Raw genomic sequence first — 27,152 nt, forward strand, 5'->3', positions numbered from 1 at the left:
ATAAATCTTACATCACATCACATCGTTAATTTAAGTTATTTATGGAGAAAGTAATTATTATATTATCAAAAAATGTAGTGATTGTGAGTTTCCCATGCACCATGGAGTCAGATGACTATGTCAAGAACATCTGTTTAAGTGAGGGTGAATTAGGCAGGGGGAAAACTAAAAGTAAAATTCACTGCTAAATGAATGGTTGGCAATTGTGGGGATGCTTGGGATGGCATCCCCAATATGAAACACCTAAATGAAGGAGGGACATTCAGCAAAGGTAGGGGACCATAATATGCTGCACTTCTACAGTGACTCCCATTTAAGAATTCAAAGGTGTTTTTATTAGATTTCAAAACAACTCTGTGAAGTGGGTTATGATTATTATCCCTGTTTTACAGATGGGAAAATTGAGACACAACGATTAAGGCATCATTTCTGAAAGAGTCTACTGAGTTTGGGTGCCCACCTTGAAACACTTTGTGCTGATATCCAGAGGTGCCAAGAACCTACACTTCCAAATGAAGTCAACAGGGTGCTCGGCACCTCTAGATATCAGGCCCTAGGCATCTCAAGTTGGGCAGCCATACACTTAAGCTCTCAGAATTATGGGCACTTTGGAAAATGGGGACCCAAGGGAAGCACAGTTAATTAGGGTCAGAGAGGGAAATAAAACCCCAGGACTGCTGACTCCCAGGCCTTTGCTTTAATCACTGGCCCATGCTGCTTCGCCTGAAATTACAGCAAATTAGGAAAAGAGATAGAGATGAAAAATGTCATCGCTTAGGAGGCTGCCTTTATTTTATAATTAAACACACTTGCATTTGAAAAGTATATGTTACCATCACCTCCCAGATTTCAGCTTTTATAGGAACAATTAGGAGCCAAGAGAACACCATGTGGACCATCATAGGCTGTCTTTATTACCCTTAGATATTCAAATCAACCTACTATTTCATCTCTTTGCTACTAAAACCCATTACAGTATGTTTCACAGATTCAAATGATTCTAACAAAATGAGAAAGAATCTTTCAGGAATATGAAGTCATTTGTAACAAAATCACGTTTGTAGGAACTTTTTTTTTTTTTAAATAATATACTCTACATTTGGGGAATAAGAAACTACAATGTCCTCCTACCCATTACGAATTCTCATCAAATACCCTCACAATGCACATTTAATGCTGAATTGGTGGTTGATAGGGCAATTAAATAAAATATTTTGCTGTTTTAAATAATAAAAATCCATTTAAATGTTAAATTTCTCCATATATCATCATCCTAATGTAAACTCCACAGCAGAAGCATCAGGTTCAAACTGTAAAAATGTCATCTTAATTAAAAATAGATAAAAAAGTTAAAATTCATGTTAACATTAAAAAGCACCCAATGCTGTTTCTATCTTTATTATGGAGATGAGTTTGCATTTAATTTTTTAATCCAGGAAAGCTATTAAGCACATGCTTAAGTTTCAGTCCCAATGAAACTACTCCTGCTTAAAGTTAAGCATGTACTTAAGGCTTTGTTAGATTGGAACCTTATGGAACACGTATGCCTCATTATCATTATTATTTTTCAGAAACACTGTTACATAAAGTTCATTAATAAAAGTCTGATTTTGAAAGGAATAAAATCACATTCACAGAAACATGGATCTGCTATTGTTATCAACACCTAATTTAGTTTTGTCCTTTTTGCGCTCAAAGGAACAAGGAAAAGTCTAGACTCCTTATTTATCCATGTTTTAAAATCAAGATTAACAGAGGCATTTTGGGGGAATAGGAAATTATAATTAAACCATTTGCAACACTGCAAATAGCATAGAATAATACAACGGAGATCAAATTAGTTTAATTCCATGAGTTTTATTTTGTAAATTGGATTATTAGAATTTGCGTGACTCCTAAAAGTCATTTTTCAGGATACTGTCAGTCTTAAGACAGACAGTTTGTGTGTGTAAGGCTCTCTTTCAAAACTTCCTATTCTATCGGCATGGGATGCAAAGAGAGCTATGAGAAGCTAGAAAAAGATACAAAGACTTTTTCTGGTCCACATCAAAGGTACATTTCTGGATTATTACTGATGTATTTGATACACACATGGAATTCAAAATGGAAAGTCAAAGCACATGGTGTTCTTTCTGACTGGTCATTAATGAAGATCTTATATCAACAAATGAGGCAGGGTGAGTTTAAAATACTAAATGCTGCTGTGCAGTAGATACCTCAGAAGAAATGAATTCCTTGTAGTAGAGTGAGTGGTGCTTGCTCAAATGAAGAAAAAAAAAAGTTCTGTGTTTGAGGCAAAAATGGCCATTCCACAGAAATAACTGTGAAGATTTCAGATATATGTCTTTTCTTGACTGTCAGTTATATATATGAAAATATCTGATGTACTTTTTTTCTGGAGCTAGTCAAAGCAGCTGCTTCATGTCCCCACTGGGTGAGATTTACCCCAGTGCAAAAGTTCAGAGCAAGATTTTCCGCACAGGAGTAAATGTCGCCCATTGACATCAACAGGAGTTGTCAATGGCGCCAAACAGAATAGGATCAGGGCCTGAGAACTGGCTATCCAGAAAGAAACTCAAATAAGAATGCAATTTCAGTACAATTTCTAATCCGAAACTTTATCTAACTAACTTGAAGCAAAATTAATTTCAGATCTGAATTCCTAATTGTGCTGCGAATTACTTTGCTCTTCCAACACATTACCTTGCACATGCAACACTTTAGTTTCCAAAGCAACTATTCATAATTTATTCAGTTATCAAAATGAACTGTTTCATTTTTGAGCCCAACTGAGTTTAATTATAGTTCTGATACAGGCTTTGATTCAGTAAAGCACCCTGATCCATCAAAGCCCTTAAGCACATGCTGAAACGTCACTGAGTTCAATGGCACTTAAGCAGAAGCTTATATTTGCTGAACAGGGATGGACTTAAGCACATGCTAAAGTGCTTTGCTGGACTGGAGACAGACTGGAGCTGGTAACTGCCTACAGCTAGCAATAACAAATTCATTTCAGCACGAAGGAAATGTTAGCCCCAACCAGCCAATTCCACCATAGGAAAGGTAGTCTCTTTGAGGATACTTTTCAGTCAATTTTCATAATTCCAATGATATACCTTCTTATTTAGAAAAGCTGTTGTGTAATATTGCTAGCACAGACTGGTAACTACCATGTTACCACCCTGCACAGGTAGCTGCATTTCAGTGGTGGACATTGTCACCCCTGTAGAGACACATTTAATTTTTAATCAGGAGCAGATCACGCCCACAGGTTCCCCAAGACATGCAAGAAGATCACGCTGAGGCTCTGCACAGCTCTCTACCTACAGTAGTCCTCAGAGACCCCCCCTCTAAGTAAACCTCCCCAGTGCAGAGAGGATTTGGCAGAGAAGCCGACAGACTGTGAGAGCATATACATACGCATGTATGTATACACAGAGAGAGAGAGATCCACACTCCTATTCAGACAAAACTCCTTTTGATTTCAGAGGGGGTTTCGCTGAGAAGGACTGAGAAAACTCAGGAAAGACCTTTGATTTGGCCCCTTGATTATTAGATATATCATTTTAATTTTGATCTTTGAATAGGGAAGGCAGAGATCAAATGCAGTGTATAGGGATTTGAACATAGCAATTTAAACGGAAGACAAAAGAAAAATAAATTTTATCGTGAGGACTTTTTGAATGCAGAAATATTCAGTAGTTCACTACATTGTCTAGCAAGCTTTGTCCAGGGTCCTACAGTTCTGGATTAATTGATTTACATTGTAATAATTTCATTTGACACTGACCAGTCATTAGTAACTTTGTTGCTTTAAGGCATATGTAACTCTGGCCTTTGTTTGCATTCAGAAAGACAGATAATCCCATTAAGTAAAATTTCTGTAATTAACAGATGCCAAATAAGCTTACTTATATAAGGCCTGATCCCAAGCCCACTGAAATCAGTGGAAAGACTTCCATCAATTTCACTGGGCTTTGGATCAGGCCCACATTCCTTGCCTGCCCTCTCCTCCGCCCTCCACCCCCCCGCAACTACAACTCCACCAATTCTACTGGAATGAGAGATTTTTGATCTCATGGTCACTTAAATTTGAAGAAAAGACGGTGCAGCATAAAGAGCTTTATTAAATTCAAAGCTGAATTCCTCATTTCTTCATCTCCCCTACATGAATCTTAGAGTGATGAAAACCCTGTGCTTTGCAGACCCCATAGGTATTTCTGGCACTGATGCCTCCATTGAAAACACAAAGTTGCAAAACCCTTGCTTGCTTGTGGAATAGTGTAGTGTTTTTTAAATTAGACCCTGATTCTGCATAGTTCTGAGCAGGCTCAGGGCCTCTAACTTCAGTGGGACTTGAAGACTGTCAGCACCATGCAGACTTTGCAGGATTAGGCCCTTCATTTGGCTGTCCTTGAAGGTACATGGCCATCTTCACAATGCCAAAGCTTGCAATGCCAACAACTTTTAATGACTATTTTGGTACCCACAACAATGCCAACTAGTAACCAAAAGAAATACTAGGGTAAGCACTGTTGTATTGCTGTAGAGAAAGCACAGTGATAATCTTCAAGGCATCACTTTAGCTCTTAAGACATGAACATGGTTTCTCAGGAATATAGCCCATAGACGACATGAAGCAGGGCTTTTGTGGTGGAATACTGTACCCACACGAGATGTGGTGCCCATATCCCCTCCTTGAGAATGGCCTCATAGGTTTGCTGAGGACATACACCTTATCTTCATGTTAATGGACATTAAAAGGATGTGACATCTGGAAACATAACTGACAACTACTAGCTCTAGACATGAAAGACTGGAAAAGCACCAGATTATGGTGCTGCAAGAAAGGCGGTATGGGGGTGATGGAGTATGACACTGGATGGCTGGAGTTTAAAGGCAGACACAGAGGACTCACAACATGGAAACACACCAACCATACCTTCACTGGATCCTTTGCCTTTCCTGTCAGGTAACTCTAACCCTGTGCCCCCCGAGGGATATAAGGAGACGTCCGTTGGCACTGGCCAACTGCTGGCTGTGTCTTCCGTGATCTCATACATCTGCCCTTCCATCGGCTGCAGGTGCCAGTTTAGGCCAAACAGGTGCATGGCTGTAGTGAGCAATGAGAAAAGTCATCTTTTTCTGCTGGGGAGAGCTTCATAACTGTAGGGGCACTTGGTAGACTCTCACCCTACTGCTTTATACTAATCACTGCTAAAAAGAAAAGCATGGGATTTATGTTATTGGACAGCCCACACTGGTTCTGCAATACCATCAAGAACATGACAATTTCTTTGGCCTGGGTCCCCTCTCACACTAGTTTCACACTAGTCTAGCACTGTTGACTTTAGTGGAATTGCTCCTGATTTATGCCAGTGTGAGAAGAGAATTGGACCCCAGGTCTCAGAATACACCTGAAATTGGGATGAAAATTCAGTGAGCAGTTTTAGGGACAACACTTGAGAAGAAATGAATGTTATATTTACTTATGCACCAATAAATCCAGAGAAACTGAGCCTTTGCTGTGCATTGTTGTATTCACAAGCTATTCTCCAGGCCCTTAATAATTTTTTTATTCAGTCCTTATACAGGGAGAGACGGTGGGAATCTTGACTGAGTAAGTGGTTTAGAGGTCTGCCACATATAATTCATTCTGTTATTGTTACGGTCTTAGTTGTATGTGGATTGAGTGCAAATTCATGTGACCGAGCTCTCGCTGGTACAATTCCAGCTTTCTGCTAATCATCCTGGGGGTTTAAAAGTGAGTAACACCAACTGGATTTGCATGAGTCCAGGACTCAGCTTGTTGTAGGTTTCTGGGATTGCACAAGGCCATCCAGTGTATGACTCTGTTCCACAAAATTACAGAAAGGCGAGGAAAGTTAAGGAACATGACAGAACACTTAAAAAGCAAACACGTGTATGGAGAGAGGCATGCTTATGCAATTAAGACACGCCCCCTGAAAACGTGAAGGAAAACAATGTGGCTTCCTGTATCATTCCTTTCTTCCCCAACATAAACATTTCATATTTAATCACCATCCAGTTTACCTTCAGGCACTCAACGGCAAAATGATTCGATATTCAATGCACTTGTAATGACATTTTCCTATTAAGGGAGCAACTCCTATTTCATAAAATAGTTTCTCCAAGAAATATACAGTGATATTAACATCAGAGCTATTTAACATAAACAAAGAGGATGAGAACAGGACATTCTCACTGCCTATAGATATCATTTTATTTATAAAAATATATGCTCAAGTTTGTCAAACATCCCAATGATGAGTGCTGGGTTTATAAAGTCTTTACATTGGAAAGGATCCATTTCAAGTGGATTGAAAAGGCATCTGAACAGCTCTTTTGAAACAAGTAGTTTGGACATACATAGCAAAATTATCATTTTCTTCTATTTCATAATCAAGTAGGACATCTTCTAGCATGAACAGGAGTGTCACACACTAACAGGTAATGGAAGATAACTAAGCTGAGTGAAATTAGGATTCCCACTTTATCATGTAAACAGGGACTGGATTTGTTATCAAAACCCTAATGAATCTATTAAGAAAGAAAAACTCATGTAAACTCCCTATCAGAAAGGACAGACTCAGGGCTGTGTTCAAAACCAGGACATTTTTATGCAGGCACACATGCAACTTTACTAACAGGAAAGCTGCAGATATAGCTGTTGATTCAAACAGGAAACTTAGCACAGACTGGCATGTGGTTTTGATTTAAAGGGGGAACATGCGTTTCTCCAGAAATGCTACATAAGGATACGGTAAAAAAATCAAGGAGCCCAAGTATGGATGACAAGAACTTTCAGAGAGCCTTAGATATCAATCTGCTTATCCATTATGTATTTATGTACTTCCATGGCCCCCACCATCATAGTATCTGAGCACCTCACAATTATTAATGGATTTTATCCTCACAACATTGTATGAGATAGGAAAATATTATCCTCCTTTCATAGATGAGGAATCGAGGCACAGTGTAGATGAAGTGATTTGCCCAAGTTCACAGAGGTCATATGTGGCTGAGTGAGGAACTGAACGGAGATCTAAGTACAAGACTAGTGCTCTCTCCAGCAGACCATCCTTCCTGCCTTATACCATGTGTATTGCCACAGTATTTGAATTCCTACTAATTAAGATACACTTAAGGTTCATTATTTCCTTCTCTCTCGCGGTCCCCCAGTAGGAATTCATTTATTATGGATAATAATTGTGAGAAAGCTAAGCTGAAGAAGTGAGCATTGTTTTGGGCACATTGAAAAGATTATGGAAGCAGAATACCTTGTTCTACAAACATGAGCGACTGACTGGAAGCCAGGAACTGCTGAGGCTTCCTTGCACACTGATTTTGTGTGTGTCCCTGGGCAAGGCAGCTGGTTATTTAATGCCCTATAGACACACAAACTTTAAGGACAGAGGAGACCATCATGATCATCTAGTCTGACCTCCTGCACATTGCAGGCCACAGAACCTCACCCACCCACTCTTTAACAGACCTGCTAAACTCTGGCTGAGTTACTGAGGTCCTCAAATCATGAATTAAAGACTTCAAGTGACAGAGAACGATGTGCCATACAGTAGAATACACTAGGGAGCCTCACTCAAGAGAAGAATCCACCATTTACACTGGTTTAAACCTGAAAGTGACCCATGCCCCATGATGCAGAGGAGGACGAAAATCCCCCAGGGAATGGATCACTTGATGCTTACCTGTTCTGTTCATTCCCTCTGGGGCACCGGGCATTGTCCACTGTCAGAAGACAGAATACTGGGCTGGATGGACCTTTGGTCTTACCCAGTATGGCCATTCTTATATTCTTATGTCTCTGCCAATCTGACCGGGGGAAAATTCCTTCCCAACCCCAACTACTGCAATCCATTAGACCCTGAAAACGTGGGCAAGACCCATGAGCCCGACACCTGGGAAAGAATTCTCTAGTTTCCCCATCTATGAAAGGGAGCTATTAATGTTCATCTGCCTCACATAGATGGTACGAAGCTTAGTTCATGCATGTTCGTTAAGTACGGTACTTTTAGGTCCTTGGCTGGAAAGTCTTTTAGAAATGAAGAGTTATCATAGAGGCCTTTATTAAAAAGTCAGCTTTTGCTATTAGTTAACACAGATTTTCCCTCAAATAAAATAGGAAATATCACCAACCATAAGACTCTACTTGAAACTGACACAGAAAATTTGCGTTTGCTTTAGAAACTGGATCTGATTCAAGTTCTTTCTCATGAAATCATAATATCTCACCATGTGATTATGTGATTATTATTACTATTTTACAAATACCAAAACTTTATGATGTTGGAAGCTGGAGGAAGATTCTGCCTCTCATTTGCTCTCCCATAAAGGCCACCTTCTTGCTGAAATGTCAAGTAATAACAGCAATGGATGTTTTAGGTTTGTAAATCTCAGTGGGATATTTATAACTGTTGATGCACACTGTTGTTTAAATGTTTTGAGAGCAGCACAAAGAAAGGAAATTCAATCTTGTTGTTCACTAAATTGATGCAAAGGCCTTGTGGGTAAAAAACAGGGTAAAGAATAGGGTCTTGAAACCATGGACAACAGACACAATCATACGCTTTGAAATGTTAATGGTTCCTAAACGCAAAGTGAAGCCATAAAAGAAGCTGAGACTCCTGATGTTCTTCGTCTCCAGGTCAATCTGAACCCATGGCTGACATTTTCTCTGGCTTTTTTCTGCTCAGCAAGATGCGAGACGTGGCTCTCACAGTGAACGTTCCATCTTGACAATTTCCCTCTCCCCCCAAATGGGATGTTCAATAAATGCTCTAATACTGAAGGCTCCTGGATATTAAAAGAGCACAGTGCAATTAACAGTCATTAAAATGTACCATTCAGTGCACTAGCATGTAGCTTCCACTGCCTAGGAAGCCAGGTGGCATGTGCTTTTGAGAAGCTTTGGTTACATTTTGCATAGTTAAAAAAACTCTTCTGTTTTTTCTTGGAATTGAAATACTAGTGGGGAGGGGGGAATACAGTGTATGTGCTCACTGGACCAGCTCAACCCCAATGCATAGATCAAGACACACCAGGGAGGCAGATGGCCCATTATGCTTGAGTTTTAAAATGAAATCCTCTACTTTTAAATGAAGTAAGTGCTGGTGAAAGTTGCCTGGATGCTGAAATCCACTGAACAGGTAACAGCACACAGACAGCGGCAGTGCAAGCTTCCTTATCACCATGCCCGCAGCAAGCCTCAACCCTGTTCTGAAGGGATGCCTCTAGGTGACAAGGAGTTCAGTCTCCATGGCCCTTTCAAGCCTTGGCTACTCTGCTGACTGTGCCAGGAAGAGTGCCAATTAATGCCAAAATGCAGCGGTGATGTGTCTGTGGGCTCGTAGGCACTCATTTAAGAGAGGCCAGTAGCATGAATCTTCAGCTGGTGTCCTTTTATTTCTCATAGTTGAAAAATGCTACCCTTCAAATGAAGTACAATGTTGGTGGAACTGACGATGCTGGCTCATAATTTTTGTTCTATACAATAGCATCCCTTTTCTGCATGGCATTATTCCTATGACATTGCTCTTCTCTATGGCTGTGAGCTTCATTGTCTGTTCTTGTAAAGCCCAAGAAAGTGGTAAAGGGGTTCAAAGTTTGCTTTTAAGAGACACAGTCTTATGGATATGTTTCCATTACGGCCATTGTCTTACGACACAGCAAAACAAAGCAGGCAAAAAATCATGCTCAGCAGAGCAGAACAAAGAGAACCTGGAATAACATTTAAGATAAAAAAAAGACAAAGAAGGATAGCAATTTACAGGGTCAACAAAATGGACATCTCTTGGGAAAGGTTGATGGAGTGAGGGAGTTAGCAGAAAGAGGCAGATGATTGTGATAGATTACAGGGAGAAGACAAGACAAGACATGTTTAGTGAAGCATAAGAGACCCCCAGAAACCACAGAAGTCAGCAGAACAGTGAAAACCACACTGCTGCCCTTTATTAGATTGTTGACTTGCCCAAGCTGGCAAGGTAAGTGTAATAAATAACCAAACCAATCAATTACGATGTCTGAAATTAAGGCCCAATTGCAAGGCTATGGCTGAAGACATCAGCTGCTTTCCATTGTGTTTAAAGGGGGACTTGCAAAATGCATTTACACTATAGGCTCACAAACTCGTGCTACTTCCTGCACTGTTCTCTGAGAGTCAGACCCCTGAAGCCATGCCTCCCCGTTTGGTCATTCCTTACTCAGAGAAAACTCCCACCAAAGCCAATAAATGCATAAAAAAATTACAGCTCTTTCAGGATTTGGCCCTGAATGATTAAAAAAGCGTTTCTCAGAATATACAGAGGATCAATGGGAACAATGAATAAATACTAATAATGATAATAGGAGGCGGAACAGTGGCCTCGATTTTCAAAGGAGTGTAAGAGTGGGAATCCAGTGGGATTTGGATGCCTAATTCCCATAGCCCCCTTGAAAATCCCAGCCATATGCTCTGCATTTGTATTCTGCCTTACATTTCACTTTGCCTGAGCCAAATATATAGGAATGATAGAGTAGGTTAGGTTGGTGGGGGAGTGGCATTATATATGAAAGAAAGCATAGATTCAAAATCTTAAATGAATCCAACTGTACCATCGAATCTCCATGGATAGAAATTCCATGCTTGAATAATAAGAGTAAAGCAGTAGGAATATGCTACTGACCACCTGATCAGGATGGTGACAATGTGAAATGCCTAGAGAGATTAGAGAAGCTGTTAAAACAGAAAACCCAAGAATAATGGAGATTTCAACTATCCCTATATTAACTGGGTACATGTCACCTCAGGACACGATGCAGAGATAAAATTTATGAACACCACAAATGGCTACTTCTTGGAACAGTTAGTTATGCAACCCACAAGAGAAGAGCCAATTCTTGATTTAGTCCTAAGTGGAGCACATACTGTGGGGCCATGCGGGTACCCATAGCAGTGCCGCTGATTTGAAGGTATACATTGTCCCCAAATGTGAAATAGTTATGGGTGAGGACAAAGTCACAAAGTTCAGCCACCAGGTTAGCCGTGACATTATCGGGGATAGTGTTCCTGATGGCTTGTAGTCCATCTTTGTGTGGAATGTTGGTGTAGAGGGCTTCTGCATCCATAGTGGCCAGGATGGTGTTTTCAGGAAGATCACCAATGGACTGTAGTTTCCTCAGGAAGTCAGTGGTGTCTCGAAGATAGCTGGGAGTGCTGGTAGCGTAGGGCCTGAGGAGGGAGTCTACATAGCCAGGAGTCTACAATCCTGCTGTCAGGGTGCCAATGCCTGAGATGGTGACATGCCTGCAAGCTGCAAGGAAACTATTTATAACACCATAATAGAGGCTCAAACTAAATGTATACCCCAAATTAAAAACAAAACAGTAAGTAAAAACAAAACCATGGGGAAAGTGCAGAGTGAAAGAAGCAGTTAGAGACAAAAAGGCATCCTTTAAAAGTTAGAAGTAAAATCCTACTGAGGAAAACAGAAAAGAGCATAAACTCTGGCATGTCAAGTGTAAAAGTATAATTAGGCAGGCCCAAAATGAATTTGAAGAGCCACTAGCAAAAGACAATAAAAACTAACAGCAAAAAAAAAAAAGTATATCAGAAGCAGGTGGCCTACCAATGAGTGGGACAACTGGACGATTGAGGTGCACTCAAGTAAAGAGCACTCAAGGAAGAGAAGGCTTTTGCAAGAAGCTAAATGAAATCTTTGCATCCGTCTTCACAGCTGAGGATGTGAGGGAGATTCCCACATCTGAGCCATTCTTTTTAGGTGGCAAATTTGAGGAACTGTCTCAGATTTTGGGCTCAATAGAAGATGTTTTGGAACAAATTGATGAATTAAACAGTAATAAGTCACCAGGACCAGATAGTATTCACCCAAGAGTTCTAAAGGAACTCAAACATGAAACTGCAGAACTACTAACCTTGATATGTAACCAATCGCTTAAATCAGTCTGTGTACCAGACGACTGGAGGATAGCTAATGTAATGCCATTTAAAAAAAAAAAGGCTCCAGAGGCGATCCTGGCTATTACAGGCCAGTAAGCCTAACTGCAGTACCAGGCAAACTGGTTGAAACTATAGTAAAGAAAAGAATCATCGGATACATAGATGAACATGATTTATTTGGGAAGAGTCAACATGGCCTCCGTAAAGAAAAATCATGCCACACCAATCTATTATAATTTTTTGAGAGAGTCAATAAACATGTGGACAAGGGCGATCCACTGGTTATAGTGTATTTGGACTTTCAGAAAGCCTTTGACAAAGGCTCTTAGGCAAAATATGCAGTGTTTGTCAGTCCCACCGGTGAGTGAGATAATATCTGAACTGAGGAAGAGCTCTGTGTAGCTCGAAAGCTTTTCTCTCTCACAAACAGAAGCTGATCCAATAAAAGATATCACTTCACTCACCTTGTCTCCCTTGAGCAAAGTAGGCAGACAGAGAATAAGAGGGAAGGTCCTCTCAAGGAGGAGTAACTGGTTAAAAAAGAGGAAACAAGCACAGCAATTCCTTTGGCTTCTATGGAGCACCTCTCGGGCTTAATAATAGCTCAGCAAAAGCACATGAGAAAGGAGCATTTTTCGAAAGCTAGTACTCTCTTCCCCCCAGGAGCAGCCCATGGGGAGGGAGTAGAGAAGAACAGGAAGAAAAGGAACAGGAAATCAGGACAAAAACAATGAGTAAAGAGGAACAAGAAAGGGAACAAGGGAATATATATACATAAACATACGCACATATATATACATGTATATATACACACACACGCACACATATTGTGACAAAGCTCTGTCCTTGTCTCCACAGGTCCCACGTTTCCTGGTGGATTTTGCTACCCTCAGAGGCTCACTGTGACCCTCCACGTAGCCTTTCTCTCTCTAGAGGCAAGGGTCACAGCTTACTGAGCCATTTCATCATAAGCCAGCAAGGGAGGTGAGGAGACACAACCTTCCCTTGCACAGTCTCTCTTGTCTCCCAGTCTCAGTGATTAATAGGGGAAGGGAGGGGGAAGCCCAGGCCCACCCTCTACCCTGGGCTCCAGCCCAGGGACCCTAATAGTAGCAGCTATGGAAGCTGACTTTTTGGAAATAGGAAACGTACAATTCCCTGGGCCACTTCCCCAAAGCAGCCCCCACTCAATATCTCCTTCACCTTTACCTCAGGGCCTCCTTCCTTGAGCCTGATATGGATTTATACTGCTTAGTTCCTCCAACAGCACGGCTTCCTCCTACAGATCCTGACACGCATGCCTCACTGACTAACTGGGAGGCTTTTAACTAATTCCAGCCAGCCCTTGATTGGCTTCAGGTGTCCCAATCAACCTAGCTATCTCCACTGCTTTCTAGAAGGATCTTAATTGACCCCAGGTGTCTTGATTAACCTGGAGCAACTGCCATTTGGTTACCATGGTACCAGAGATTTGTTTAGCCTGGAGCTAACATACCTGTTCCTCACTAATTTACTGTAGCCATTTGGCCTTGCCCTGTCACTATATAAATACACAGAGAGAGAGAGAGAGAGAGAGAGAGAGAGAGAGAGAGAGAGAGAGAGAGAGGATGAGACTAGAGAGAGAGGATGAGACTATTAAGAGACGGAACATGTTAGAAAAGAGTAAGGGAGGGAATCAGCAAGAGAAGTGACAGGCAACAGACAGGAAAAAATTTGGGGCTCAAACATGGAATGGGAAGGCTTTTAGAACAATCTCTGTATCCATCCTTCACTCTTCTTCTGTCTTCCATTTCTCTCTCTCCCTCTTCTTCTCCAGAGGTGAACTGGATGTAGCCTCTTCTAATGTACTCCTCAAACTCTCTGGCCTTTGGGCCAAAACATCATGCTGGCCCTTTGTTGCAACTACACCTTTCAAGTGAGAACTGGTATTTTCTTTTAAAGGTCAAATACTCTGGATTCCACCAGTAAATTACTCAGGGCTCATTTTTACTCAAGTAAATGTATTGCTTTCGCTCCTATCTCTGGGATAAACTTGACTGTAATTATCTAAATAACTGTCTCTCTCTACACTGAAATTATATGATTTTTGAAGAAGTGGAAGAATTGACTGCTGCAGAATTAATCATACTTTTCTGACATTCAATGTTGTTATGAAAAGGAGTTTTTCAACGTGAAATAATCACCCAGTTTGTCAATCTTTCAATAAATCATGGAAAAGGCCCATAAGATTAAGGGGAATAAAAGCAGCAAAATAGACATTAAAGGAAGCAAGCAAACAAACACATCTCTCCTGAGTGCTTGTTGACACTTTACTCAGGGGAAATGCTACTTTGCTCTGAGGGGTGTGCTGACAACATGCCAGAAGATCAAGAGCCAAGTGACTCTCATGGCACTGCCTGTATCAGTAGGGAGTAAGGGTGGCAACTGCAAGACTAGGCCCTGTAGAAAATGCAGCACATCATGGCTCCTCACGTTGTTTATATAAAGATAAACGCATGGTGAGGTCAATACCCAGGATGTGATGCCTCCATGTCATTCCAGCACAATACAACACACATGAACATGGCATGGCTTGGCTTTCTGCTCCATACCAGCGACAAAGACAATAACACATCCCTGTATGTTTTGTTCTACCCGGAACTAAACTGAATACAACACAGCACAGGTGTCGACTCCATTGGTGCTCCGGGGATGGAGCACCCACAGAAAAAAATAGTGGGTGCTCAGCACCCACTGGCAGCTCTGAGGATTAACTCCTCTCCCTCCCTCCCAGCACCTCCTGCCTGTCGTGATCAGCTGTTCAGTGGCATGCAGGAGGTGCTGGGGGGAGGAGGGGAGGAGTGAGGACAGGGCACGCTTGGGGGAGGGAGAAGAATGGGGCAGGGGCAGAACGAAAAAGAGGTGGGGTTGGACTTGGAGGAAGGGGTGGAGGGGGAGAGGGGTCTGGGGTGGAGTGGGGGTTGACTCATAAAGATGGCACCTATGCAACACAGGTACCAAATTAAAAATGTGAGCAGCTACTGGGCAGGGATAACCTTAACTTATGCAGGACCAGAAGCAAGAGTTGGGCTCCAAGCTACCGTTTCAACAAGAAATCAGAGCAGAATTTTTGGATCTTCTCTGGAAACATCTCCAGATGTTGTTTTCACAAAACACAACCCACCCCCCAAGAGGTCATTTGCACAGATTGTGACCAAGGAATATATCTGACACACGGGTCACATTTTGACCACTTAACTTTTTTATTTAAACAAGATGTGTCTTTCCTGTGTGTTGCAGCTACACCAGAGACTTCCAAGGTGCAAGTAAACGGTCTGCAAATAGTAACAATTCCTTCTTAGCAGAATATTTTATATTTTCATTTAGTTGTCAATTGCTCTTGAAAGCAACAACAGAGCTTCCAGATGAAGCACCCTTTGAAAGCTTCAAGGAAGTGACTAGAAAGACATATTATGAAATGAAGTGGTTAAACTCAATGTTTGTTCAACACAAAGAGTCAGCACTTCCTATTCAAGGTCTCCCTAATTACCCCAGGATCAAAGAATTTCAAGTGATTGCCTGTTCATTCGAAGTGCTAATAGATGATCACTGCCCCCACCAGCTTTATAGTGGCACACTCACAGGCTTGTCATTTCCTGCATGGAGGGGCAAGATGCATTTTAAATGCTTAGTATATTTATATTCATTTCCTCAGGAGGCTCTTTTCAAGTGTCAACCTATGAAAAAAAAATAAACGATTTATATGTAAAGGTGTCCTGGCTTATCAAAGAAGCTGTCTGCTTATGTATAAAATATCGTTTCCTCCCTGCACTTGCGCCAATGAGAAAGCAGAAGAGGAAGTCAAAAGATGACCCTCAGCAACATATTGCTGCTGTTAGGCAGCTTCCTGCACTTGTGCAGCTTATTCCAGTCCCACAGATGCTAGTAAATTTGGTGCTATACATGCTCAGGCCTTTCTCAGTAAAATAATATTTCTCCTTCCAGATTCCCTTTATGACAGAGGCCATATTAATATATATATTACTGAGATTTCTTCACCATCAAAGTCAATTATAATATGGTCCCACCGTACCTCTAAATGGTGTTTTAATTTGTGTATAGAATATTAGCAATAGAAATTTCCCATTGGAGCATTCACTTCAATTAGAGAAATGAGCACAGACAGGAGGCTTTGCAACTACTAAAATTCTGGGTTAGCCTGTTACACACAATATAATTTTACATATACCGTTTCATTAGGCACCTATAATTGCTGAACCCTAATTGAAGGAATGTGATTCACCAAGTTAAATCAGCTACAGTTCAGCACTTGTTATTTATTATTTGTATTTTGGTAGCATCTATGAGCCCCAGTCACGGTTGTGATAGATGCAGTGCAATTACAGCACAAAAAGCTGGTCCCTCTGATCCAGCAAAGGACTTTAAGCACATGTTTAATTTTAACGTCAGTAGTTCCACTGACTTCAACAGAACTACTCTTGTGCTTAAATGAATAAGGACCACATGCTCAATAACTCACATACTGAGCCCTAAAACTCAGTCCTCTCTGCCATAGAATCATAGAAGATCAGGGTTGGAAGGAACCTCAGGAGGTCATCTAGTCCAACCCCCTGCTCAAAGCAGGACCAAACCCCACTAAACCAGCCCAGCCAGGGCTGTGTCAAGTCAGACCTTAAAAATCTCTGAGGATGGAGATTCCACCACCTCCCTAGGTAACCCATTCCAGTGCTTCACCACCCTCCTAGTGAAATAGTTTTCCTAATATCCAATCTAGACCTCCCCCACTGCAACTTGAGATCATTACTTCTTGTTCTGTCATCTGCCACCACTGAGAACAGCTGAACTCCATCCTCTTTGGATCCCCCCTTCAGGTAGTTGAAAGCTGCTATCAAATCCCCCCTCACTCTTCTCTTCTGCAGACTAAATAAGCCCAATTCCCTCAGCCTCTCCTCATAAGTCATGTGTCCCAGCCCCCTAATCATTTTCATTGCCCTTTGCTGGACTCTCTCCAATTTTTCCACATCCTTTCTTTAGTGGGGGGCCTAAAACTGGACACAATACTCCAGATGTGGCCTCACCAGTGCCGAGTAGAGGGGAGTAATCACTTCCCTTGATCTGCTGGCAATGTTTCTACTAATGCAGCCCAATATGCCGTTAGCCTTCTTGGAAACAAGGACACACTGCTGACTCATATCCAGCTTCTCGTCCACTGAAATCCCCAGGTCCTTTTCTGCAGAACTGCCACTTAGCCAGTCGGTCCCCAGCCTGTAGCAGAGCATGGGATTCTTCCATCCTAAATGCAGGACTCTGAACTTGTCCTTGCTGAACCTCATCAGATTTCTTTTGGCCCAATCCTCCAGTTTGGCTAGGTCACTCTGGACCCTATCTCTACCCGGCAGCATATCTATCTCTCTCCCCAGTTTAGTGTCAGCCATGAACTTTCCATCCCATCATCCAGATCATTAATGAAGATGTTGGACAAAAATAGCCCCAGGACCGACCCCTGGGGCATTCCACTTGATACTGGCTGCCAAGTAGACACTGAGCCGTTGATCACTACCCATTGAGCTCAACGATCTAGCTAGCTTTCTATCCACCTTATAGTCCATTCATCCAATCCATACCTTTTTAACTTGCTGGCAAGAATACTGTGGGAGAATGTATCAAAAGCTTTGCTAAAGTCAAGATATATCATGTCCACTGCTTTCCCCATATCCACATCATAGAAGGCAATCAGGTTGGTCAGGCTCGACTTCCCTTGTTGAATCCATGTTGACTGTTTCTGATCACCTTCCTCTCCTTCAAGTGCTTCAAAATGGATTCCTTGAGGACCTCCTCCATGATTTTTCCAGGGACTAAGGTGAGGCTGACTGGTCTGTAGTTCCCCAGATTCTCCTTCTTCCCTTTTTAAAAGATGGGCATTATATTTGCCTTTTTCCAATCATCCTGGACCTCCCTGATTGCCACGAGTTTCAAAGATAATGGCCAATGGCTCAGCAATCACATCAGCCAAGTCCCTCAGAACCCTCAATGCATTAGATCCAGACCCATGGACTTGTGCATGTCCAGCTTTTCTAAATAGTCCTTAACCTGTTCTTTCACCACTGGGGGCTGCTCACCTCCTCCCCATACTGTGCTACCCAGTGCCGCAGACTGTGAGCTCTGTGAAGACTGAGGTAAAAAAAGCATTGAGTACGTCAGCTTTTTCCATATCATCTGTCACTAGGTTGCCCCCCCCCCATTCAATAAGGGTGCCACACTTTTCCTGACCATCTTCTTGTTGCTAACATACCCGTAGAAACCCTTCTTGTTACCCTTCACATCCCTTGCTAGCTGCAACTCCAATTGTGCTTTGGCCTTTCTGCTTACACCTCTGCATGCTTGAACAATATTTTTATACTCCTTCCTAGTCATCTGTCCAAGTTTCTACTTCTTGTAAGCTTCCTTTTTGTATTTAAGCTCACAGAAGATTTCTCTGTTAAGCCAAGCTGGTCGCTTGCCATATTTGCTATTCTTTCTGCACAACGGGATGATTTGTTCCTGTGCCCTCAATAAGGCTTCTTTAAACATATCCAGCTGTCCTGGACTCTTTCCCCCCTCATATTAGCCTCCCAGGGGATCCTGCCCATCGGTTCCCTGAAGGAGTGAAAGTCTACTTTTCTGAAGTCCAAGGTTCATATTCTGCTGCTCTCCTTCCTTCCTTTTGTCAGGATCCTGAACTCGACCATTTCATGGTCACTGCTGCCGCGGTTGCCACCCACTTCTACTTCCCCTACCAATTCTTCCCAGTTTGTGGTCAGCAGGTCCAGAGGACCAAGGCCCCTATTTGGTTCCTCCATCACTTGCACCAGGAAGTTGTCCCCAACACTCTCCAAAAACTTCCTAGATTTTCTGTACACTGATGTATTGCTCTCTCAGCAGATGTCAGGGTGATTGAAGTCCCCCATGAGAACCAGGGCCTGTGATCTGGAAACATCTGTTAGTTGTCCGAAGAAAGGCTCCTGGTCTGGTGGTCTATAGCAGACGCCCACCACGTCATCACCCTTGTTGCTCTCGCCTCTAAACTTAACCCAAAGACTCTCAACAGGCTTTTCTCCAGTTTCATACTAGAGCTCTGAGCAATCATATTGCTCTCTTACATACAGTGCAACTCCTTCACCTTCTCCCCTGCCTGTCCTTCCTGAACAGTTTATACCCATCCATAACAGTGCTCCAGTCTTGTGAGTTACCCCACCAAGTCTCTGTGATTCCAGTCACATCATAGTTCCTTGACTGAGCCAGGACTTCTAATTCTTCCTGCTTGTTTCCCAGGCTTCTTGCGTTCGTGTACAGGCACCTATGATAACTAGCCGATTGCCCTACTTTCTCAATATGAATCAGGAGGCCTCCCCTGTTGCACCCTCTTCCTTGTGTTTCCTCCCAGTATCCCACTTCCCCCCGGCCTTATCATTAAGCACATGGCAGTGAAGGTTTCATTATGTAGATGTTTTAAGGGGGCACTTCATTGTTTTAAGGAGACTTAGGAGATGAAGGTTTCAGAGGAACAGCCGTGTTAGTCTGTATTCGCAAAAAGAAAAGGAGTACTTGTGGCACCTTAGAGACTAACCAATTTATTTGAGCATGAGCTTTCGTGAGCTACAGCTCACTTCATCAGATGTTTACCGTGGAAACTGCAGCAGACTTTATATACACACAGAAATCATGAAACAATACCTCCTCCCACCCCACTGTCCTGCTGGTAATAGCTTATCTAAAGTGATCAACAGGTGGGCCATTTCCAGCACAAATCCAGGTTTTCTCACCCTCCACCCCCCCACACAAATTCACTCTCCTGCTGGTGCTAGCCCATCCAAAGTGACAACTCTTTACATAATCAAGTCGGGCTATTTCCTGCATAGATCAAGGTTTTCTCACATCCCCCCCACCCCCATACACACACAAACTCACTCTCCTGCTGGTAATAGCTCATCTAAACTGACCATTCTCCAGGTTTAAATCCAAGTTAAACCAGAACATCTGGGGGGGGGGTAGGAAAAAGCAAGAGGAAACAGGCTACCTTGCATAATGACTTAGCCACTCCCAGTCTCTATTTAAGCCTAAATTAATAGTATCCAATTTGCAAATGAATTCCAATTCAGCAGTTTCTCGCTGGAGTCTGGATTTGAAGTTTTTTTGTTTTAAGATAGCGACCTTCATGAAGGTGCACTTTATTTTACCTTCTTATCTCTCTCCAAACAAACTTGAAAAAACAAGCTATTAATGATGAAAGTTAATTTGGGCAGAAAACCCCACTTTCTCTGTACAAAAGCCTGGCAAATGGATATGAATGTACTATCTGGGAAAGCTGATTAAATGGATGACACAGCACAATTAATGACACTGGAATTTCCCCACCTCCCTAGAGACCCTGGGCAGAATCCAACACAGGACACAAGGGAGCTATAAATCTTAAGTGAATGGTACAGCTCAGTGCTAAAAGCTCTCTCAATAACAAAATTTAACACACCTGCTAATTCCAGCCTCAGGACTAATCCAGCGGACAGAAAAAGGCAAAAACTGGTCAAATGCAACCCACAGCATTCTATAATGAGGCCCACAGCCACCTTTTTAGTTAATTACATCCCCAAAACAATGTTAAGAGAATGCAAAGGTTGCAAAGTCATGAATGTAAAAAGTAGGAAATGTCAGAATTAAGGTTGCCTGTGCAACTTTAATTTGGCTCCCTTGTGCATATGTATCATGATAACTGTCTTTAATGACATGATCCCATATTATTTTTCCCACAAGAATCCTGATAGGAGGAGCAATTGCAAGGAAAGCCTGCTCAGCCCCTGCATTTCCAGGTTGGAGCATACTCAGGCACTCTGTGGAGATGCCACATGTGCAGTCCATTCATAAATGGAGCATGTTTAGTTGCTTTGTGGCAATGGTGCACGCACAGTCTGATCAGCATCAGGAGTTGTGAGGGGATGGAGCATGCTAACTGCAGGTGGAATCCTCCAAGATTTTAGCTACCAGACTCGAACAAGTCTCTACTGACTATGTGTGAACTGAGATTTTTCAGAGGCTTATTATTTTGCCAAATTTGGGCCAGTTTTCAGGGAGATGGCGAAAGGCTCATTGCTACCTGTACCACTTACAAGCACGTGTGACTTACGGACATCTAGGGTATGTCTACATTGCAGCTGGAAGAGAGCCTCCCAGCCTAAGCAGAGAGTCTCATGCTAGTTCAGGCCAACCTAGCATAGTAAAAACAGCACTGTGGACATTGCAGCTGTGGTGGAGACTGGGGCTAGCCACGCAAGTTCAGATACAAGGCGTCAGGTGAGCTCAAGAGCCTTAGCTGCTGCCTGAACTGCCATGTCCACACTGCTATTTTTAACACACTAGCCACAGCTAAGCTACTGTGAGCCTGTCTACCCAGGCTTAGAGCCTCACTCCCAGGTATAGTGTAGACATACTGTTATACACCTGATTCCACTGCCGTGAACCTTATGTCATTATCTACACCTGTGAAGGGTGGGTGTAAAATGGTAGCAAATCAGAATGGCTGCATTTCACACAGGTGAATGACTATTCCAGCTTAAATAATTATGTTTGAGGCCATCTGGGCTACCCATTTGATCCCATCTAATCAGTTGATTCCATAACTGTGCAGAGGAACCAGTTACAATGGGGATGTCCTGGGATGAGGTCCATGCTGGCCTTCTCCACACTAGCCTCGTTTCCTCATTACTAATACTGGTTCAGCTCCCTGAGTGTTAGCAGTGAAATGAGCACTAGATAAATAAAGTGTTGATTCAATTTTTTACCGCTGGTAATCTAACACTGCTTATGTGTTTTACTTGGCAGTAAAATGTCAGGAGCCACATAAAGACTTTTCTACACTACCATGCCAGGCGTATTTCTCTAATATTTCCAGCCATTGCTAACAATGGTTCTGCTGCACCTTCTGGTAGAAGCAGTGTAAGCAATAGTGGGAAATTTTTGAGACATAACCTTAGTATGGGGCAAGTGCATTATTCCTCCTGGCACTCTTTTAAAATAAATAAATAAAGTAAGTGTCCCTTTACACTGGATATTGGAACCATCCATGCTACAACTGTCTGAGGTGGAGTATGCACCCTGCTCCAGCTGTATTATGTACTACCATGTTTGAAACATGTTTCCATGCATTGTTCCCACCCTCTCTTTAGATTGGGTTGTAGTTAGCATGTTTCTGATCACAATGTGGGTGGGCTCTAGTACAGGGCACAACAAAGTCAAGCAAAGAGGTATGTCAGAAAGGCTGGTAATTGGGGGAGGGGCTGTTAATTTTTAACTTGAAGACCATGGGCCGTTCCCAAAATAAATCAGTTCTGCTACCCAATCATTCAGGGTCAGATTCTGCTATCCTTAGGTTGCCTCATGCCTTACTGCACAAGCCTTTCAATAAAGTATAACTGTGTTTGTTAGTTGCCGCAGGTCACCCCACCCTGGGTCCATACATTAGTTCTGGTCAACTCTCATGCCCCTGTTCAGCAGCTATCCCTTACCCTCTTCCTGGAGCTGGGGTTATGGTTCAAATGATCACTCTCTCAAAACAGGAATCCCCTATTCTCCTCCTACTTCAAACAGTCACTTTGTGTCTCCTTAAGGCAGGAACCACAGCCCTCCTCATGGAGCTAGTAACTAAGACAGTTATTACCTCTATTCCTAGGCCAGGAGTTCCCACCTCTCCTCCTTGGATCTAGGCTGTAATTTTGCCAACTGTAGGGCCTTTGCCAGCTGTAGGACCTCAGCCTGCTTCTCTTTCAGGTGGCTCTTTTCCTCCAATTAGTCCTCATGCTCAGAGGGTTCAACAGGCAGTCTTCTCCTGCTACGAAGGAGTGGGTAGCATATATGCTGGTTCTTTAAAGCTCATCTCAATTGGTTGGGTGAGATGGGAGTATTGCCCTGCCCCCTCTGCAAGGCTCCTGGCCTCACGCACTTAAAGATCAGTGGTGGGATTTCCTCCTCAAACACCACTTATTCGTGGGATCGCTTCCTCTCTCTACCAATATCTTCTGTGTCCTGGTATTTACATCAGATCTTTCAAAAATTTAAAGTGTCATGCCACTTTCCAGGGGTGGGCTGACTTCAAAGCACTATACTACCCATCACAAAGCCCAAAAGAAATTTATACCAAACCCTGCACATAAGGTTTTGAAGATATTTTCTAATTTATAGTAGAAAAGGAAGGCAGCGGGGGGGATGGGGGAAGAGATAATCACTGAACTCTAATTCAGGAGTATTTTTCAGTGTCACTGACATCCTTATCTGAGCCTATTATTATGACTAGTTACCCCCGCACCAATGCATAGTGTTTAAAAACAGTGAAAGAAAATCCATTATGGGAAATGTTTCTTTATCTCTCTTCTTAACTGTAATTAAATTACATTATACCCCAGTAATTAGTATGAAATAAAAACACAGACTTGAAGAGAACTCCTTCCAGGAGACATTAAGACCTGTAACATTTGTTCCTCTTCAGCGTTCGTGTGCAAAGGTCAGTCTGAGCTGTGAAATGAAGAGTACGCCGGCACCTCTGTGTCACTTGTCATAAAGGCTGTGGCAACACTTGCAGTGTCAAATGTGTATTTTTCGGGGGGGGAAGGTAGTACAACTATAAAAACTCACTACAAGTAAACTTTACTGACCAAATCTGAGAGTCCATTTCCTTTCTTTTACTACAAGAGGAGGAAATTACATTCAGGTAACCCCTTTTATTAAACAATCCTAAACCCAGGGGTGGATTAAGCATGCAAAGGGCTGACTTTCATGTCGTGACACTGATATGTAGTTACATCGACTTTTAAGGCCTAAAAGGACCATCATGATCATCTAGTATGATGGCCTGCACATTGCAGGCCACAGAACCTCACCCACCCGCTCCTGTAGTACAGCCATAAACTCTGGCTGAGTTTCACAATGCCATGGGGCAAATACCAAACTCAGTGGGATCTTTATGGATGTGTAGCCCAGGTCTTGATCAGCCAGAGACTTGACTGTTTTGAGCTATTTCTAAACAGAAGCCATTCTCTCTACTATGTCTATGCACAGAATTTCTTTCTGCCTGTATAACAGGGGCAGGGGGTGGAGGGAGGGGTGGCATTTTCACATCTTTGTGTTATGTAGGTATATATTTTCTAATTCGATCATTAGCAATGGGTCTCTCTGTTATAGCTAAGAATTAGCAAGGGCCCATTGCATTCACAAAAATAATTGCTTGCACACACACATACTCATTAAGCAAAAACAAGTCATTTCACAAGGCTCTAGCTACTGCTGCTATTGGGACAAATTGTGATCTCTGTTATATTGGTGAAAACTGCACTATGCATGGTTTTTCACTCTCTAAGTGTGATGAGAGCCTCATAATGATGTCATGTGTCATAATAATAAAAAGCTACAGAGGCTAAACATAGAAAACCCTTTTGCCATTCTCTACTACCTGGTCTGGGCTAACTAAACCCTACTCCGCTTCAAAATGCTCGGGCTGTCTGCAGACACAGGGTCTGATTCTCCACTGCCTTGCACCTTGACTAGTCACTTACACATGTATGGATTGAGTTTAAAATGCTATGAAATGAGAATCATCCATGCACTCACATTGTTGGCAGCATTTTGCATTCACTTTGCTAAGGTATAAATGACGACACAAAGGGCAAGGCTGCGGAGAAGCAGGTCCATTGTTTTTTAACTGTATCATCTGAATTCTGAGCAGGTCCTGAAAAACGAGTGGCAGTAATAATATGGGAAAGAGCACTTACAGTGGTCGTCTTAATCTGGCTCCCATAAACTAGCCTTCTTACATTTGTTTTTAGAAGACTGATGAAAAATACCACTCTGAACCGCCTCCTCCTATCTTCTGCAATCAACTATGTGCTTTTTAAAACAGGTCATCGATCAAGAGCCAGATTCAGACCTGATGTAAGTAGTTGCAAATCCATGTTGTTGCAACAGTTTATGCAGGGTCTGAATTTGGCCAGAAACATAGATGCTTCCTCTAAAGCATGGAGGCAGTAGCTTTTAGGTCTGTCATGAGATGACAAAGTTGCTAAGTAGGACTTTTACAGATACTATGTTGATGAGGGCCATATAATAAGTAAATAAACAGACGGATTGATCAGAAGTCTAAATGCTTGAGACAGAGGTAGTATGTTAATTAATCAGGAGGTAGCTGAAAGTTGATTTTAAAATGGCTGCTGTGTCATGCATGGGAAACTAGACCAGCACCCTACAGTCCCAATACTGGGGAATGGCAAAGGTGATTTAGTGCCATCTTTTCCCCCAAGACACCAAGTGCATCTGATCAAGCTGGAGGATCTGGACCATATTCTTATTATATTAAAACTGTAGAGTGTCTCTCTTTCACATAAACCTGGTATTGACCTGATTACGTTCAATATGAGCAAGCAGAGGATAGTCCCTAACACTATCATATGTATCTGGTGTTTCAAAAGGACTAATTTCCCAAAGCTGCAGAAAATTATGAGCAAAATTGATTGGGCGGAAAAATTTAGACCCAAAAATATGAATGAAAATTGAGAGTTCTTTAAGAAGAGTTTATTAAATGGTCAAAAAGCCACAATTCTCCAATCAAGAAACAAGACAACTTTGGCTAAAAGCCCATCCTGGCTCAGTGGCAAAGTGAAAGCAGAAATTAGAAATAAAAAAAATTGAAAAAAGGGGGAAATAGTTACAAATAAACAAAAATCAGAAGTTATGACAAGCAGAAAATTGATAAGGGAAGTTAAAGATAGTAAAGGAAAAATCCATGGCTGGCTGGGCTAAGGACAATAAGGAGCTTTTTTAGTATACTAGGAACAAAAGAAATACTACTAATAGAATAGACCACTATTAGATGTAGAAGGTAAAATTGTTAATAATTATTTAGAAAAGGCAAAAGTATTCTATAAATATTTCTATTCTGTATTTGAAAACAAGCAGGATGATGCACTCATATCACATGAGGATGAAAAAGTACTTTTCAGTCTATTAATAACTAAAGAGGATGTTATACAAGTTCTACTGGGAACAGACCTTTTTAAATCAGCAGTACCGGATAGATTTGGTTGTGACTTGATTATAGTGTATAAGTACCTTTGAGAGGAGAAAACACTGGGTGCTAAAGTGCTCTTTAATCTAGCTGAGAAAGGCATACCAAGAACCAATGGCTGAAAGCTAAAGCCAGACAAATGTAAATTAGAAATTCAGCACACGTTTTTAACAGTGAGGGTGATTAACCACTGGACCAAGCTACTGGGGAAGTGATGGATTCTCCATCTCTTGATATCTTCAAATCAAGGCTGGATGTCTTCCTGGGAGATATGCTTTAGTCAAACACAACTTATTGGACTCAATACGGGGGTAACTGGGTGAAATTCTATGGTCTATGATATACAGGAGATCAGACTAGTTTATGTAATGGTTCCTTGTGGCCTTAAATTCTGTGAAAAGCCCATTGTAGATGGGTCCATTGAAGAAGATGGGAGTCCTTCCACTGATTTCAGTAAGCACTGGATCAGGCTCAATGAGATGTGCTTAATCAGCATTCTTCCCAATGTACTTCCGAAGGACAGTTGACTGTTTCTGCAAGTAGGAATTCAATGACCTGGTTTCAGAACTTGCTGCCCTTGCATATTACACCTCCATTTTCAGAGTGTGTTTTATAAAATGTATTGCTTTTTAGTATCTGGTAAGCAGTTCAACATGCTCGCATGAAGAGTCCCACAAAAATGTGACCACATGAACACTGTCAGTTTCCAGTGCAATGATTTGGGAACGTATGTGGCTTTCATGAACATGGAAAAAGCCAAGATTTTATCCTTTTAAAACTCTGGAATCTGAGCTATAAAATGAGCATGCATTATAATTATGAAAGTTCAAAGCACTTTTTAGGTTTTATACTTGGAGCCATTTGGCTTCTTGGACAACACTTCCATTTTTAGATTAATTTTAAAATATTTTTATATTATTTGTTGTGTTGAGCTGCTGCTAAAACAGAAGATAACGTCTATTTCTTTTTAAGCCATATTTTCTGACAAAGAGAGATTTTTTCTTTTAACAGTTTACATACAACCATATAGTTCCATGACTCCAACGCTGTTAATGTCAGGTTACAGACATTGGTTAGGGCTGAAATAAAGTGAAC

General features: G+C 41.8%; 1 protein-coding gene across 1 annotated transcript in view; it reads right to left on the reverse strand.

Annotated features, from left to right (window-relative positions):
* TENM4 (teneurin transmembrane protein 4) overlaps positions 1 to 27,152 on the reverse strand; it is a 523,302-nt gene that overhangs the window by 201,727 nt on the left and 294,423 nt on the right. Inside the window, exon 8 of the mRNA XM_073335791.1 lies at positions 4,943 to 5,113. Coding sequence (XP_073191892.1) covers positions 4,943 to 5,113 — 171 coding nt within the window. The remainder of the gene's footprint in view (positions 1 to 4,942; positions 5,114 to 27,152) is intronic.

The sequence above is a fragment of the Lepidochelys kempii genome, chromosome 1 (genome assembly GCF_965140265.1).
Source record: "Lepidochelys kempii isolate rLepKem1 chromosome 1, rLepKem1.hap2, whole genome shotgun sequence".
In the NCBI taxonomy this organism is placed as follows: Eukaryota; Metazoa; Chordata; order Testudines; family Cheloniidae; genus Lepidochelys; species Lepidochelys kempii.